This window comes from Heterodontus francisci, chromosome 18 (assembly GCF_036365525.1).
Source record: "Heterodontus francisci isolate sHetFra1 chromosome 18, sHetFra1.hap1, whole genome shotgun sequence".
NCBI lineage: Eukaryota > Metazoa > Chordata > Chondrichthyes > Heterodontiformes > Heterodontidae > Heterodontus > Heterodontus francisci.
The window spans coordinates 21,467,571-21,485,171 of record NC_090388.1 but is presented as its reverse complement, the minus strand read 5'-3'; the positions used below and the strand labels follow the sequence as shown (position 1 = coordinate 21,485,171).

At 41.2% G+C, this 17,601-nt stretch overlaps 1 protein-coding gene across 1 annotated transcript in view; it reads right to left on the bottom strand.

Moving 5' to 3' along the window:
• The window catches only part of LOC137379809 (protein kinase C-binding protein NELL2-like), a 282,199-nt gene that overhangs the window by 89,434 nt on the left and 175,164 nt on the right, over window positions 1–17,601 (bottom strand). The window contains exon 15 of the mRNA XM_068051187.1: window positions 5,690–5,785. Within this exon, the coding sequence (XP_067907288.1) occupies window positions 5,690–5,785 (96 nt within the window). The remainder of the gene's footprint in view (window positions 1–5,689; window positions 5,786–17,601) is intronic.

The following is a 17,601-nucleotide window of genomic DNA, read 5'->3' as shown; positions in this document are numbered from 1 at the left end:
ATAATAGGCCTGATTAAGTAGAATTTGGAAATAGTTAGTGTATTATGCCTTTAGAGTTAAAGATTGAATAAATGGTGAGTTTTCAAAGCTCACTGAAGTTCCCCTTTAAGATGGTAGAGTTAAACGTTTCAAAGTCTCTGTTAGAATAGAATCACTGTTACCAGGGATGTCCGTTAGAATAGCTGTTGCCAGGGACTTGGAAGATTAACACAAACATTGAAATATTCTGTGTGACCTCAGTAAGAGGTAGCAATAAAACCTCATTGGTTTATGGGGTTATTGTTCAGACATGTCGGCTCTGGCGGTTGCTGTGGGTACCATGGAAAGGGTTATTAACAATAAATTGAATGTACTCACAGGAACAAGAGAGGTCAGGTAAACACAATTATGAACATTTTGACCAGATAAAAGCTCACAAACTGCAAATTCCAATAAAACATTAAAGTAAATTATAGATTTTAAAAGGGAACACAGAAAGGTCACATCTAATGCAAAAGACATATGACACCTTAGAAAAAGTATAAAAATACAAGGTTCTGCAGTAAATACTTAGGGGTATTGAATCCTCAACAATGCTTCTCAACTATGGGGCATTTAAGGTACAAGTTTACTTTAAATTTTGATGGATATTCTGGATATTCTAAGATAATTTTGCTGTAACATTAGCAAGGTTAAACTTTTGGATTCTATGTTAGAAATAAGAATATGTTACATCTCTCAGTATTGTTTGATATTGTGATATACTTATCCACTTAAGAAGTTTATTGCATGTTAAATTTTTTAATAAATATACAAAAGTTAATAAATTGTCTCATGTAGCATTCTGTATACAACTACAAGAACCTCCTCTATGTGTCTCTAAGTGGAGAGATATGTATTGAAGAGAGTTTTCCAGACCCTTATAATATCTGGGATATTTATGACTTAGCCATAAAAATATTAAAAGTTGGCTACCCTAAAGATGGTAAAATTCTCTGTTGGTTTTCTTTCTTTGAGGGAAAGCTAGTGCAATTCTTTGGACCCAAATAAGTGTCTGAGAATTTGTCTGATTTGAACTTGATTAAAGGAAATTTGTGGGGATGTGCTCCTGATTTGGTTTAGTCCCTACAAGGGGTTAAAGTCATAAATCACTTCAAGTAAGAAGGTTGTATTGGAGAAATTAATGGGGTTGAAGGTTGATAGGTCGCCAGGACCGGATATTCTACATCTACAGTGTTGAAAGAGGTAGCTATGGAGATAATGGATGCATTGGTGATTATCTTCCAAAATTCTATAGATTCTGGAGCGGTTCCTCCAGATTGGAAGGTTGCAAATGTCACCCCACTATTTAAGAAGGGAGAGAGAGAGAGAAAACAGGGAATTACAGACCTGTTAGCCTTATATCAGTCATTGGGAAGATGCTGGAATCTACTCTAAAGGATATGATAAATGGACACTTGGATAATAATGATCTGATTGGGCATAGTCAATATGGATTTATGAATGGGAAATCATGTTTGACGAACCTGTTGGAGTTTTTTTGAGGATGAAACTAACAGAATTGATAAAGGGGTGTTGGTGGACGTAGTATACTTGGATTTTCAGAAGGCTTTTGATAAACGTCCTCCACAGGAGGTTGGTTAGCAAAATTAAAGCACATGGGATAGGAGATAATATACTGGCATGGTTTAAGGATTGGTTAACAGGCGGAAAGCAGAGAGTAGGAATAAACGGGTAATTCTCACTTTAGCAGCCTGTGACTAGCGGGGCACGGCAGGGATCAGTGCTTGGGCCCCAACTGTTCACAATATGTATCAATGATTTGGATATGGGGACCAAATGTAGTATTTCCGAGTTCACAGATGACACAAAGCTAGGTGGAAATGTGTGTTGTGAGGAAGATGCAAAGTGGCTTCAAGGGGATTTGGACAGACTTAGTGAGTGGGCAAGAACATGGCAGATGGAATATAACGTGCAAAAATGTGAGGTTATCCAATTTGGTCGGAGGAATAGACGTGCAGAGTATTTCTTAAATGGTAAGAGATTAGAAAGTGTAGATGTACAAAGGGACCTGGGTGTCCTTGTCAATAAGTCACTGAAAGCTAATGCATATGCAGCAAGCAATTAAGAAGGCTAATGGTATGTTAGCCTTTATCGCAAGAGGATTTGAGTACAGGAGTAGTGAAGTCTTGGTTCAATTGTATAGAACCTTGGTTAGACAACACCTGGAGTACTGTGTGCAGTTTTGTTCCCCTTACCTTAGGAAGGATATTATTGCCATAGAGGGAGTGCAACGAAGGTTCACCAGACTTGTTTCCGGGATGGCGGGACTGTCCTGTGAAGAGAGATTGGGGAAACTGGGCCTGTATTCTCTAGAGTTTCAAAGAATGGGAGGTGATCTCATTGAAACCTACAAAATTCCTAAAGGGATAGACAGGGTAGATGCGGCTAAGATGTTTCCCCTGGTTGGGCAGTCTAGAACCAGGAGACATAATTTCAAAATAAGGGGGAAGCCACATAGGACTGAGATGAGGAGACATTTCTTTACACAGAGGGTTGTGAATCTTTGGAATTCTCTACCTAAGAGGGCTGTGGAAGCTCAGTCGTTGAGTATGTTTAAAGCAGAGATTGACAGATTTCTAAATACAAATGACATAAGAGGATATGAGGATAGTGTGGGGAAAAGGCATTGAAGTGGAAGATCAGCCATGATCGTAAAGAATGGCGGGGCAGGCTCCTATGTTCCTATGTTGTTTATATGGATTTTAAGAAGATGTTTGATAAAGTGCCACATAGAAGGCCGGTTAACAAAACTGAGGCTCATGGAATAGGAGGGTTAGTGTCCAATTGCATAAAAAATTGGCTTAAGGACAGAAAACAGTGAGTCGTAGTAAATGTTTGTTATTCAGACTGGACGATAATAGACAGTGGTATTCTCAAGGGTCAGTGCTAGAACCACTGCTTTTTTGCTCTATATAAATGACTTGGATCTTGGAATAGAGAGCAGAATCTCAAAATTTGCCGATTACACCAATCTTGGAGCTGTGGCAAATAGTGAGGATGATATGAACTGTCTGCAACAAGACGTAGAGAAATTAGCAGAATGGGCAGAGAGGTGGCAGATGGAATTTAATACTGGCAGTGTGAGCTGATACATTTTGGAAGAAGGAATGGGGAGAGGCAATATATACTTAATTGCACATTCTAAAGAGAGTGCAAGAATAGAGGGACCCGAGAGGTGTATCTGCATCGATCTTTGAAGGCTGCAGGACATATTGAGATAGTGATTAATAAGGAATATGGGATCTTGGGCTTTGTAAATAGAGACATTAAGTACAAAATCAGGGAAGTTATGCAGAACCTTCATAAAGCTCTGGTTAGGCCCCAACTGGTGTATTGCAACCAGTTCTGGTCACCACACTTCAGTAGGATGTGCGGGTCCTTGAGAGGGTGCAGAGGAGATTTACCAGAATGGTTCCAGGGATGAGGTATTTTATTTATAAGGTTAGGTTGTGTTTGTTCTCCTTAGAACAAAGGAGATTGAGGGGCGATTTAATAGAAGTATACAAGATTATGACAGGCTTAGATAAGTTAGACAAGGAAAAACTGTTCCCATTAACTAATGATACAAGTATTAGGGGACAGGGATTGAAGGCAAGAGATGCAGGGGGGATATGAGGAAGCACTTTTTTTTACACAGTGGGAGGTAATGTCCTGGAACTCGCTGCCTACAAGTGGTGGAAGTGGAGACGAACAATGACTTCAAGAGGAGGTTGGATGGCCACTTGAGGGAAATAGGCTTGCAGGGCTACGGGGATCAAGCAGAGGAGCGGGACTGACTGGATAGCTACGTGGAGGCACGGCATGGACTCGATGGGCCGAATGACCACCTTCACTGCCGTACATGACGCTACAACTCTAGGTGAGGTCATTGACAAGACTTTTGGCAAATCTCCTAGTTGTATGAGATGTCTGAAGTGATGGAAAGAGGAACTTGAAAAGAAAACACAGGAAAAAATACGTGAACTGCATTAATACTGCACAAGATCCAGATTGAACTGAATCTGTGCCAAGAGATTGCATTTTGATAAATTTGGTACCACCTCAGCCCTAATCTCCTGTGCAGTGATTCAGAAATTCACTTCTGCTATAAACTGGGAATTGCACTATTGTCAATAATTGACCCAGTTGAAATTGCAAAGAAAAACTCTGCTTACTTAATTTAATATTGCCTGATTTAATTTAAATTAAATTGTATAATAAAGGTGGTTATATTTTTGATGAAGAAAAGAAGCAGATAAATGAATGATTATAAATAAAAACATGAAATGCTGGAAATACTCAGCAGGTCTGGCAGCATCTGTGGAGAGAGAAGCAGAGTTAACATTTCAGGTCAGTGACCCTTCAGCAGACCTGACCTGAAACGTTAACTCTGCTTCTCTCTCCATAGATGCTGCCAGACCTGCTGAGTATTTCCAGTATTTCATGTTTTTGTTTCAGATTTCCAGCATCTGCAGTATTTTGCTTTTATTTAAGTGACTGATTATGTTTCTTAAGGCATTCTTCGACAATTATCTTTGTATTCAATGTTGTGTAGTGCTCCTTATCATCTGCTGTCTGCTGAGGTATACTTAATAGAGGTTGGTAATTAGTTTAACACCATTCTTGGGAGTGTTTATCATTTGTGGTTCAATTAGCTGGTAGTTTATTTTATTTTAAATGTGGTAAAAGGTTACTGCAAAAGTAGTAGAATTTTGTTCATCTATTACAGGCATTTAGACATTATGAATGCTGAGCTTGTTCAGGCTGACAGCCAGTAATGACCACATATCCCAAGTAAAACATTACTACAACTCTTATCAACCTTGGCAATGGAGCTACATTTTTCTGTGCCACCTGACTGCTTTTTACTGTGTTAAGCAGAAAATCCCTGAAGCCCTGTTTACATTACAGTTTCTGACGTTCATTTCTTGTGTATTTCCATCAGAGATGCACCAAAAAGTGAAGACTGAACAATGTAATGGGATTTTCTCTGACCTCCTGGTGGATTAAAGCCTCTAACCTGTTGACCTCAATGTAGATCTGGTCTGCAGAAATCCAAATCCATGTCAGGCTACACGAGGAGAATCTTTAACCAGAATCAGCCTCGGGGAAATTGTCAGCAGATAGAGTAGGCAGGTCATTTAATAACTCCTGCAGCACCAAGATGGCCAAAGCTCAGTATAAATTTCAGAGGAATCACATTCAGTTTGTGTCAGAACTGGCAGTATAATCAGGCTGTACTCTACCAGCACTCTATTACCAGTCAGTCACAGGTACACTTCAGCGACTGGTTAAATCAATGGATCACTATGCAGTAATGAGGTGGTTGATGGATTGGTCCTGTTTCAATTAATTTTGGGCACTGAAATCTCTCACTAATCTTCAGGCAAAGCCACCTTGACTGTTGGATTGCTAATGTGAAATATTGTGGTGCAACTTCCCATAATTATATTTATATATAAACTGAACTGTAAGGTTGCTGAAATATCGCATATATAGTATGGGTCACTGTTTGATGCAGGGTTACATGATTGATGAAGCTGGGGCGGTGAGACATATGCACCAGTGCAATCACCATTTATTTCTTTGCTGAGCAGGAATAAAAGTGCTTGTGTGACGATATTTAGCATGTCCTGGAAATACAACATAAACCAGCTCCTGCACTTACCTGTTTCACAAAGTTGTCCTGTGAACCCTTGTGGACATGCACAGACTTTGGGAGCAATGCAGGTGCCTCCATTTCTGCAGCCATCTTCACAGAATGCTGGTGAAAACACCAAAGAATTTTTAGCATGTCACGTGTTTTTAGCACAACAAACAACAGTTGATTCATCCATTAAGGCATTAGGGTAAGTGAGGACTGAGAAATAGTTTTTCAATTAAATCACAAACCTACAATTTACTTCTCAAACTGTTAAGCGTATTTGTTGGCGCCTACTTAGAAACAAGTCGTGGAAGTCCCTAATGATTTTAATAAAAGATGAGTTTTCGTAATTAAGATATCTTTGTTCAGTCAAACGTATTTGTTTTGATGTGCCCCTTTTTAAAGGTTTAAAATAGTCCAGCTGTCCTACGGTTTAAAAACAGCTGTTTTACAATACAGACACTTAGGTAGGGGAAGGAGTCAAGGCAGGCAGCAGCCCAAACTTTCTTAGTGGCGTCAGGAGGAAAACGCATGGTCCCACAAAGGCAAGTTGTACACTTGCTTTACAGGCCTCAGCTCAGCATCTACCGAGTTTTACTGAGCAGTATGTCTGTAGCAAACACTCCACTCAGTCAGCAGTTACCATAGCATTGGGGTCTTATTTATACGCTTGGACCCAAATCTGCATATATTTTTGAGGCTTCTGCCTTAGTCAGGCAGATGCCTCAGCCACTCAAGAGAACAGCAGCGTTAAAATAGCGGCCAGACAGGAAACAGCTGTTAAATGAATTGCTTTGATTTTAACTCCTGTTTTGCCCAGTTTCCACTGGGCTGAAGGAGTTAAAATTCCTTCTTGTATTTTAGATATTTCATAGTTTAGGGTTAATACATGAATAAATTAATAATAAAATGTTTGAATAACATTATCATTGTAATATTTTAGCCTCACAGTGAATGAGCATGAAATAAACAAAACTAAATATCCAGGGAAGTAGAACCTGCTGGCAGTCTAAAAGTTGAACGTTTTTACAAATGACCAGGCAATAATGGAAATGTTTTGGCACCAGCAACCTTATGACTTCTGTGCCGAGTGATGATCATTAAATTAGAAGCAGCTCCTGCTTATCAATCAGGTAATAACTTTAACTGGGTTGCCAAGTTATTTGAACTATTCTAAAATTAAAGCACGTGATAGATATGTAAGGCTCAGTTTTAGGGACACTAACTGGAGATCTTCTGATTAAAAGATACTTTTAGTCAATAGTGTTCTTAATGTTTGGATTTATTCAATGGAGAAAACGCAAGCGTTATACAAAAATAAACACAAATAATTTGAAACTTCAAGTAAAATTTAGGAACCCTGGGGAAAGTTTAATTAATTAATAAGCATCCAAGAGGAACTTAGATTCATTTGAATGGGACAGAAAATGAAATGGAGAATGGAAAGATTCAACAAAGAAATGAGGGAAATTGGCCTAAAACACAATAAATGGAAGAAGGTGATCCTGAGAGGAAACTAATAATGTGTTAAATAAGAGAAAGAAACTACTTGGCAAATATAAATCTGTTGCCAACAAATATGTATTCCACAAAATGTGTTTATTTCATGAGTTAAACGTTCAGGGTTCAATGCACAGCAGGCTCCAAGATCCGACTGAGATGAGGTGGACACTTTCAAAATGATCGGTTGCAGTTGGGACACTCTGAAAATGCCTTGCAGGGAATGTTAATATTTACTCAAAATGCAATAAAACCAGAGGAAAACCTTTCAGCAATAAAATTAAATAACATGTAGAGGATAGAAAACCAAAATCAGGGTAAATACAATGGACAAAATTGCAGAAAATGGAAAAGCCATAACCTCACAGTAAAATAGTCAAATAATAAAATGTGGGGAGAATGTGGAGAAACGGAATGGAAAGCCATGACCTGTCAAGTACACGACAATGCTTGACTGAGATCAGCCTCCAACTCAGCTGACCACAGTGATATTCAATGACAGCACCAGCACTTAACATCAACCGAGCAGTTCAAAGTAATGGCTCTCTAGTGAGCGGCATTGAAGGGAGAAAAATTAAGATTTCTAAAAACAGTGACAAATTAAAAAAAATATTATACACAATTCCTTCCCCCACCCACTCCTGCAAATGATCTCACAAATTACTATACTTTTAAACCATATTCCACCTACATAATTGTCTTTTAAAAGGAATACTCCATGATAAAGGTCTTACCTAGACTGAGCTTTCATGTGTTTCCTGTCTTGGAATTTGTTCTTAGGATTGTTGTGATTTTGTTTTTCTCAATAGCATGCAGCAAGGTTCCTGATCAAGACTGCTATTTTCCCTGAAGACCATTACATCAAAGGAGTGCAGGACACTCTGCAATGACTTGTTTACACTTGCTAGGAGTTTCCCTGAGTAGCGATTGCCCCCCACCACTTTCACCGCCTCCCCCTCCCCCCCACAACCACCCATCCCCATCTTAATAATTATAGGAAGTTATAGACAATGTACATATTTGCTGGAACCATGGTTCCAATCAGCAGGAGAAAGCTGTCACTGTGGTACAAACACCAGTGCAAAGCAACTACCCGGGTGCAATTGGCCCAAACAATCTGTTCAGGTGGAAAGTTTATGTCAGTATGAGTATAGAATCATGGAATAATATAACACAGAAGGCAGCCATTTGCCCATTGTGCCTTTGTCGGCTCTTTTGAAAGAACTTTGAAAGCGCTATTCAATAATTCTCCCTCCTTCCCCTTTCTCCATAGCTATGCAATTTCTTTTTCCTTTTTCATATATTTATCCAATTCCTTTATTGAAAGTTACTCTTGAATCTGCTTCCACCACTCTTTCAGGCAGTTCATTACAGTTCATAACAACTCACTGCATAAAATAAATTCCCCTCATCTCCCCTCTGGTTCTTTTGTCAAATATCTTAAATCTGTGTCCTCTGGTTACTGACCCTACCGATAGCAGAAACAGTGGCTGGAATTTAACAGTGCGGTGGTGGCCTTGCCCACCAGCTGAAAAGTCAGGGGAGAGGCTGCCTCTGCCGGGCCAGGAAGCCACACTGCTATTTTGCATGGCTCAGGCCCTTAATTGGTTTCAGTTCAGGGCTTCTGCCCGTCTGAGGTAGGAAGTTCTGCCTCCAAGAGCTGCTGGCAACTCTTCAGTACTAGCAGCGCCACTGAGACTGGTGGCCACTGCTGGAGCTGCAGCCAGCAAGAAGAGGCCTATGAACGACGACCTCCAAACAGGTAAGAGGGGGGGGTCGAGCCTCACGTGAGGGGCAATTGGCCAGGCCCTGTCCAGGTGAGCCTGGGGCCAGGTCAGAGTCTAGGGCAGGGTGTTGGCCCATGGTTCTTGGGGGGGTGTGGGGGGGCCTCTGTTGGGCACAGGGTGCCCAATCAGGAGGGCCCCTGCCCAATCCCAGCCTACAAGGAGGTCACTAGATATTACTAGGCAGTCTCCTCAGGTGCTGAAGTGCCCATCCGCTGCTGGTAAAATACTAGCGGCAGTGGGAAGAGGCCCTTAAGTGGCAATTAATTGGCACTTTGAGGGCCTCAAATGGCCTGGGGCGGGCAAGCCATTTGCTATCTCCCCTTGCAACTGGTAAATTAGCAGCAAGGGTGGGTAGGCGACGGGCACAGCAAACCACCCCCCCCCCACCTCCTAGCCCGCTCCCAGGTGTGGTGGGAGTATTAAATTCCAGCCAGTATCTCCTAAATTACTCTCTCAAAATCCTTCATAATTTTGAACATTCCTATTAAATCTCCCCTTAACCTTCTCTGCTTTGAGGAGAACAATCCTAGAGATTCTCTATTCTCACATAACTGAAATCCATCATCCTTGGTTTCTTTTTGATTAATCTCTGCACTGTCTCCAAAGCCTAATGGACCTGAAGAAGGTGTCAACCAAAATAGCTTTCAAAAAGGAATTGGATAAATACTTGATAAATACTATGAACTGTGGGCTGCTCCAGGATTCTAATGGGTGCTCAATATTAAGATGCTGTCAGAGAAGAGAAATGAGGTCAGGAATGAGATACAGCCCCAAAAGAACTAGTGAAGCTGATTACGAGCAGGATAAGCTCTTGGCTGAAGAGGAATGGCAGAGGAACAGGCAATTGTTTGACTGTTGTTTGCCAACTTCAAATTACTAAAATTACCCCTACCTGCTCCCTGCTCAAACTGTTGCAGGGATTCTCCATTGGTCAAACAGGAAGAATGTATGAAATCAAGGCTACTTCCAAAATAATTTTTATCTAGTTTAAACATTCAACAGTCATTTTTTTAGGAATCCATAAATAGGAGACGCAATGTGTTTACAGACAAAAGGATAAGAATTTATATTATAAAATGATCAATCCCTCTAGCACTATTCACTCCACTTGTCAGAGAAGTATAGCATTGAATAAGATCTTATTTATATACTCTTTCAGAGCTCTTTTTAATTTTTTATTTATTCATTCACGGGATATGGACATCACTGGCAAGGCCAGCATTTATTGCCCATCCCTAACTGCCCGTGAGGTGGTGGTGAGCCACCTTCTTAAACTGTTGCCCATGTGGTGTTGATACACCCACAGTGTTATTAAGGAGTTCCAAGATTTTGACCGAGCGATGATGAAGGAGTAGTGATATATTTCCAAGTCAGGGTGGCGTATGACTTGGAAGGAAACTTTGGAATGATGGTGTTCCAATGTGCCTGCTGCCTTGTCCTTCCGGGTAGTAGAGGTCACAGTTTTGGCAGGTGCTGTTGAAAAAGCATTGGCAAGTTCCTGCAGTGCATCTTGAAGATGGTGTACACTGCAGGCACAGTGCACTGATGGTGGAGGTGAATGTTGAAGGTCGTGGATGAGGTGCCAATCAAGAGTGCTGCTTTATCCTGGATGGTGTTGAGTGGAATGTTGTTGGAGTTGCATTCAAAGAGGCAAGTGGAGAATGTTCCATCACACTCCTAACTTGTGCCTTGTAGATGGTGGAAAGGCTTTGGGGAGTCAGGAGGCGAGTTACTGCAGAATTCCCAACCTCTGACCTACTGTTTTAACCACAATAATCATGTGGCTTGTCCAGTTACATTTCTGGTCAATAGTAACCCCTAAGATATTGATGGTGGGGGAATTCAATGATGGTAATCCCATTGAATGTTTAGGGGAGGGGGGTTCGACTCTCTGTTGGAGTTGGTCATTGCCTCGCACGTGTAGCATGAATGTTACTTGCCACTTATCAGTCTCAGCCTCAATGCTCTCCAGGTCTTGCTGCATGTAGGCACAGACTGCTTCAGTATCTGAGGAGTTGCAAATGGAACTGAACACTCTGAAATCATCAGTGAACGTCCCCATTTCTGACCTTATGAAGGAGGGACGGTCATTGATGAAGCAGCTGAAGATGATTGGGCCTAGGAAACTGCCTTGAGGAACTCCTACAGTGATATCCAGGGGCTAATATGGTTGACCTCCAACAACCACAGCCATCTTCCTGTGTACTAGGTATGACTCCAGCCAGCGGAGAGTCTTGCTCCTGATTCCCACTGACTTCAGTTTTTTTTCTAGGGCACCTTGCTGTCGATGTTTGGACCAAGGCTGTTATGAGATCTGGAGCTGAGTGGCCCTGGCAGAACCCAAACTGAGCATCGGTAAGCAGGTTATTGCTGTTTAAGTGCTGCTTGATATCACTGTTGACGACACCTTTTATCATTTCGCAGATGATCGAGAGTAGACTGATGGGGTGGTAACTGGTTGTATTGGATTTGGCCTGCTTTTTGTGGATGGGACACACCTGGGCAATCTTCCACATTGTTGGGTAGATGTCAGTCTTGTAGCTGTACTGGAACAGCTTGGCTAGGGGCGTGGCTAGTTCTGGAGCATAAGTCTTCAGTACTACAGCTGGGATGTTGTCAGGATCCAAAGCTTTGCTGTATCCAGTGCCTTCAGTTTGAGGGGCCTTGACAATTTGGATGTGGAAAGGATGTTTCCCATTGTGGGAGAATCTAGAACTAGGAGTCACTGTTTAAAAATAGGGGGTCGCCCATTTAAGACAGAGATGAGGAGAAATTTTTTCTCTCAGAGGGTCGTGAGTCTTTGGAACTCTCTTCCTCAAATGGCAGTGGAAGCAGAGTCTTTGAATATTCTTAAGGCAGAGGTAGATAGATTCTTGATAATTGGGGATCAAAGGTTATCGGGGGTAGGTGGAAATGTGGACTAATCAGTTCAGCCATTAACTTATTGAATGGCGGAGCAGGCTCGAGGGGTCGAGTCGGCTACTCCTGCTCCTAATTCGTATATTCGTATGTTTCTTGATATCATGTGGAGTGAATTGAATCAGCTAAAGACTGGCATCTGTGACGCTGGGGACCTCAGGAGGAGGCTGAGATGAATCATCCACTCGGCACTTCTGGCTGAGGATGGTGGCAAATCCTTTAGCCTCGTCTTTTGCATTGATGTGATGGGCTCACCCATCATTGAGGATGGAGATATTTGTGGAGCCTCCTCCACCTGTTAGTTGTTTAATTGTCCACCACCATTCACAACTGGATGTGGCGGGACTGCAGAGCTTTGATCTGATCCGTTGGTTGTGGGATTGCTAAGATCTATCTATTGCAGGCTGCTTCCACTGTTTGGCATGCAAGTAGGCCTGTGTTGTAGCTTCACCACTTCATTTTTAGGTATGCCTGGTGCTGCTCCTTGCATGCTCTCCTGCACTCCTCATTGAACCAAGGTTGATGCCCTGGCTTGAGGGTAATGGTAGAATGAGGGATATGCTGGGCCATGAGGTTACAGATTGTGTTTCAATACAATTCTGCTGCTGCTGGTGAACCACAGTGCCTCATGGATGCCCAGTTTTGAACTGCCAGATCTGTTCTGAATTTATCCCATTTAGCATGATGGTAATGCCACACAACACGATGGAAGGTACCCTCAATGTAAAGATGGGACTTTGTTTTCACAAGGATTTCACTCCTACCAGTACTGGCATCTGTGACAGGTAGATTGGTGAGGACATGGTCTAGATTTTCTCTCTTGTTGGTTCCCTCACCACCTGCCACTGGCTCAGTCTGGCAGATATGGCCTTCAGTACACAGCCTGCTCACCACTAGTGGTGCTACCAAGCCACTCTTGGTGATAGACATTGAAGTCCCCGACCCACAGTACATTCTGTACCCTTGCCACCCTCAATGCTTCTTCCAAGTGGTGTCCAACATGGAGGGGTACTGATTCATCAACTGAGGGAGGGCAGTAGGTGGTAATCAGCAGGAGGTTTCCTTGCCCATGTTTGACCTGATGCCATGAGACTTCATGGGGTCCAGAGTCAATGTTGATGACTTCCAGGGCAACTCCCTCTCAATTGTATACCACTGTGCCGTCACCTCTGGTTGGTCTGTCCTGCTGGTGGGACAGGACATACCCAGGGATGGTGATGGTGGTGTCTGGGACTTTTGATATAGAATCATAGAATCACAGGAAGTTTACGGCACAGAAAGAGTCACTTGGCCCATTGTGTCTGCGCCGGCCAAAAAACGAGCCATAAAGTCTAATCCCACCTTCCAGAATTTCGTCAATAGGTTCCGGTGCTTGAGTTGGATATCCAGACATCTTTTAAATGAGTTGAGGGTTTTTGCCTCTACTGTCCTTTCAGGCAGTGAGTTCCTGACCCCCCCACCACCCTCTGGCTCATCTCCCCTCTAATCTTTCTACCAATCACTTTAAATCTAGTCACTGATCTCTCTTGCTAATGCTAGGCCCTTCACATCCACTGTATCCAGGCCCCTCACAATTTTGTACATTTCAATCATATCTCCCCTCAGCCTTCTCTGTTCCAAGGAGAACCCCAGCCTATCCAATCTTTCCTCATAGCTGCATTTTTCCAGTCCCAGCAATATCTTCGTAAATCTCTTTTGTACCCTCTCTAGTGCAATTACATCCTTTCTGTACTGAGGTGACCAGAACTGCACACTGTACTCAAGTTGTGGCCTAACCAATGATTTATACAGTTAATAATATAAGGCATGTTTCCGTGAGTATGACTATGGCAGGCTGTTGCTTGACTGGTCTAGGGACAGATCTCCCAATTTTGGCACAAGCCCCCTGATGTTAGTAAGGAGGACTTTGCAGGGTTGACAGGGCTGGGTTTGCTTTCATCATTTCTGGTGCCTAGGTTGATGCCAAGTGCTCTGTCCAGTTTTCAACTTTTGTGTAGCAGTTGTGTACAATTGAATGGCTTGCTAGGCCAATTCAGAGGCAGTTAAGAGTCAACCACATTGCTGTGGGCTGTGGATCTGGAGTCACATATAGGCCAGACCAGGTAAGGATGCCAGATTTCCTTCCCTAAAGGACATTAGTAAACCAGATGGATTTTTACGGCAATTGATGGTAGTTTCATTGTCAACATTGCTTCAATTTCAATTCCAGATTTTCATTCAATTCATTAATTAATTGAATTTAAATTCCACTAGCTGCCGTGGTGGGATTTGAACCCGTGTTCCCAGGGAATTAGCCTGGTTCTCTAGATTACTAGCCCAGTGACATTATCACCCACTATGCCACCGCCCCTCCCGATGATGAGCAATATATTTGATAAATGTCAAACATTAAAAATAACCCTTGAAAAGGCTGCTAATAGTAAAACCTTTCCAGGACAAGCCAAAAAGTGTCCTGAACTTCAAGAAAAGTTGGTAAAACCGCTAGAAATTACTGAAATACTGGGGAGGGTTAAGCCTAAAAATACTGACATGAGGAAAAGGAAACAGCAAACAGTTCAGGGACTGCCCTGCACTATAAAAGCAGCCTTATTTAAATGAGGACATTGATGGACACTGCACATTATGCTGCCTTGTTTCATTACACATCTGAAATTGAAAAGCATCATTTAAAAGTGCCACTTGCAAGATAACTTATAATCATTTAATATACACTTTTCAATTTTTTTCAAAGAAAATAAATCACAAGGGTAGAAACTATACAAGTGTGGAACGCTCACTGTCAATATTTTATCTGGTCCTTTCATTTATCTTCCTCAAAGTATGATTACAAATGTGTTTTTGAAGGCATGTGTGACATAATTTCTTATGAAACTCTTTCACTCGTGCAATTTGTCATGCACGCCACACATGGACAAGCTGACAGACTCGTGAAAGAATGTACAATCTATAATTTACTGTCATAACATGATAAACACATTTAATATAAGCATAATTCAATGACTTGCTCATATCATTTCAATGGCTATTCAGTGGTTTATAACCAGTGGCCCAAAAGGAAAGAGCAATTCATCCATCATTGAATAGTTTCTTTATCCCCATCTTTTTGTACCATGTTAGAGCAAGGTTTTCTTTATGTTTGTTAACTTGAGCCACAGAAATCTGTTTACCTTGGTTTCTTTCAAGTATGTCGTTTTGCATTTAACACTCACTGTTTATTGTTGATTCTGAGTTCTGAACATTTTCACATTGTTAAGAGTAGAAATGTAATGGGAAGATAAATATTAAATTTCGTCAGATCTGAATCCCGACCACTTGTGCAGATTTTGCAGCAGTGATTTCAAGTGTCATTTTATTTAAGAAAAGCTTTGATCTTCCAAGTGGCACTTTGATAATGCTTTTTAACTCTACTAATATGCAAAGCCCAAGCAAAAGGGAAGATAGGGGGAAGAAATCAATTTTCCCTAAGGGCAATTATTAGCAGAGACCAAGAGAAAGGCTGCATGGCCATATGAAGCTTACAGTCCAAATGATTAGGAGATTTTAAAAAAACACACCAATATCATGTATCATGAGCCATGACACTGGGAGGAAGGATGTGATTTCATTTCTCATAAGCCAAATTCCCAATCTTGGCCATACCATCAAGGGAATATACCAGTCAAAGCCTGGATAATTTCCCAAGTGAGAGACAGGGCAAGTCTGAAAATGAATTGCCTGGAGCTATTTGTGCACTGCCAGTCAGGCCAGATACTTCATACCAGCCATAGCTGCCAATAAAGTGTGACTGCATCACATGAAGCCTGGCATATCTGCCAGCACACTGTGGAAATAGTTGGATCAGGTGACAGTGGGTTTACTGCTACGACTGTGTATCGCTGTTGGTAGAAAGCAAAAAGATTTTATTCTAAAAGTTACTATTGTTGTAACTTCTTTCAAACTGTCTTCTTAAATGGCAATAAATCCATTCTGTGAAGAAAGATTGGTAAAATGTGCTTTTAAATAATCTCAATTGAGACAGTGGATGCAGAATCAGTTGTTAGTGGTGAAAAGGAAATCCACCTGATTCAAAAACATTAGGGAAATGAATTTTAATTTGCATGAAATAAATATACAGAGAATATTATATTTTGAATTCCAACTCCTTATAGCTTACATATTGCTGTTAATCCCACTACCAAACTGTAATAGGAAAAAGCATCGCACCATCTCCTAATTAAAGTTCTGTAATTATTTCAGAGATTTTCTTTTAATAGTATTGTGACTTTTACGATGCAGTCTTTACTATTAACTTGGAGAAATAAAGAATGCTACATTTAACATATAGGTTTGGAAGACTGAACTAAAACTGTGAACTTTTATGTTCAGAGCATTAGTTCTTGAAACATCAATCATTCCATGATAATCTTGAAGTCTTCATGATAGCTAAAAGTGTAAGCAAATTATTCTTGTGTTGGATTAAAGCTAATAAAACATTCTCATCTTAAAATAGTTTTGTGAAGTATGCTATCAAAACTTGAGTACAATCATGCTCACCTGATATTCACTCAGTGCACTAATACTGCAAGAAGTCGTTACTCCTTTGGACACAATCTCACCCAGAGAGTAGATTTATTTGGCACCAAATTAAAGAATAAAAGAATGCAAGCCTCTTGAATAATTTTATTTTCATCTGAGTGGGGAGGGTAAGGTAGCTTAATGCAGGGGTTCTGGATCTTTTTGCTTCTTAAGCCTCCCTCCCATGTTATAAAATTTGCATGGACCCCCTGTAACACAACACAGGTATTTTTCTGCATAAAATTCGTTATGCAATTAAACATAAATATTTATTATTAATGTGAAACTTGTTGCTGGTGCTGGGCACCAGATTGAAGCTCAGGTGAGGTGTTGTAGCTGCAAACCTTCTTATGCCTGCATGAGTGGCGAAGCTCAGTTACTGGCCGATGGCTGAATCAAATCTTTGTGGCACTTGAGTGGGTTGAAAAATTCATTAGAGAACAAGAGAGAGGCATAGGCTGATTACACAAGGCCTCCATTCTACACGTTCTCTGGTTATTTTTGAATGACCTTTTGAAACATTCTTGTGGATCCTCAGTTGAGAACCTCTAGCTGAATCTAGTATCGGCTGCTGGAAATTTATATAACATTTTTTTTAATCTCAGGGAGAACAAGTGCTAAAGGGTGAATTTTCAAAATTAGGAAGGGTTTTGATAGAGCAAATAAGGAGGAACTGTTTCCGTTGGCAGGAGGGTCAGTAACCAGAGGAGACAGATTTAAGGTAATTGGCAAAAGAATCCGAGGGGAGATGAGAGACTTTTTTATGCAGCGAGTTGTTGTGATGTGGAGTGCACTGCCTGAAAGGGCGACGGAAGCAGCAAAAGGAAATTGGATAAATGTTTGAAAAGGAAAAATTTACAGGGCTATGGGAAAAGAGCAGGATTAATTGTAGAGCTTTTTCAGAGAGCTGGCACTGACATGATGGGCCAAGTGGCTGCATTCTGTGCTGTACAATTCTTTCATTCTCAGTCTGCAGATGCATTTTCAGACAGTACAGGAGAATCTTACTGCCAGTGGTAAATCCGAAGGGAATTCTTTAACTTCAAACACAAAACTTGGTTCTTCCATATTCCATATAAAAGGCAAGAAGGAGATATTTACAGTGGTGGGGCTGCTGTGAACAGAATCTTTGTCCTGCACTGGGAAATGCTCTTTGACAATATGGTAAGAAGCCAG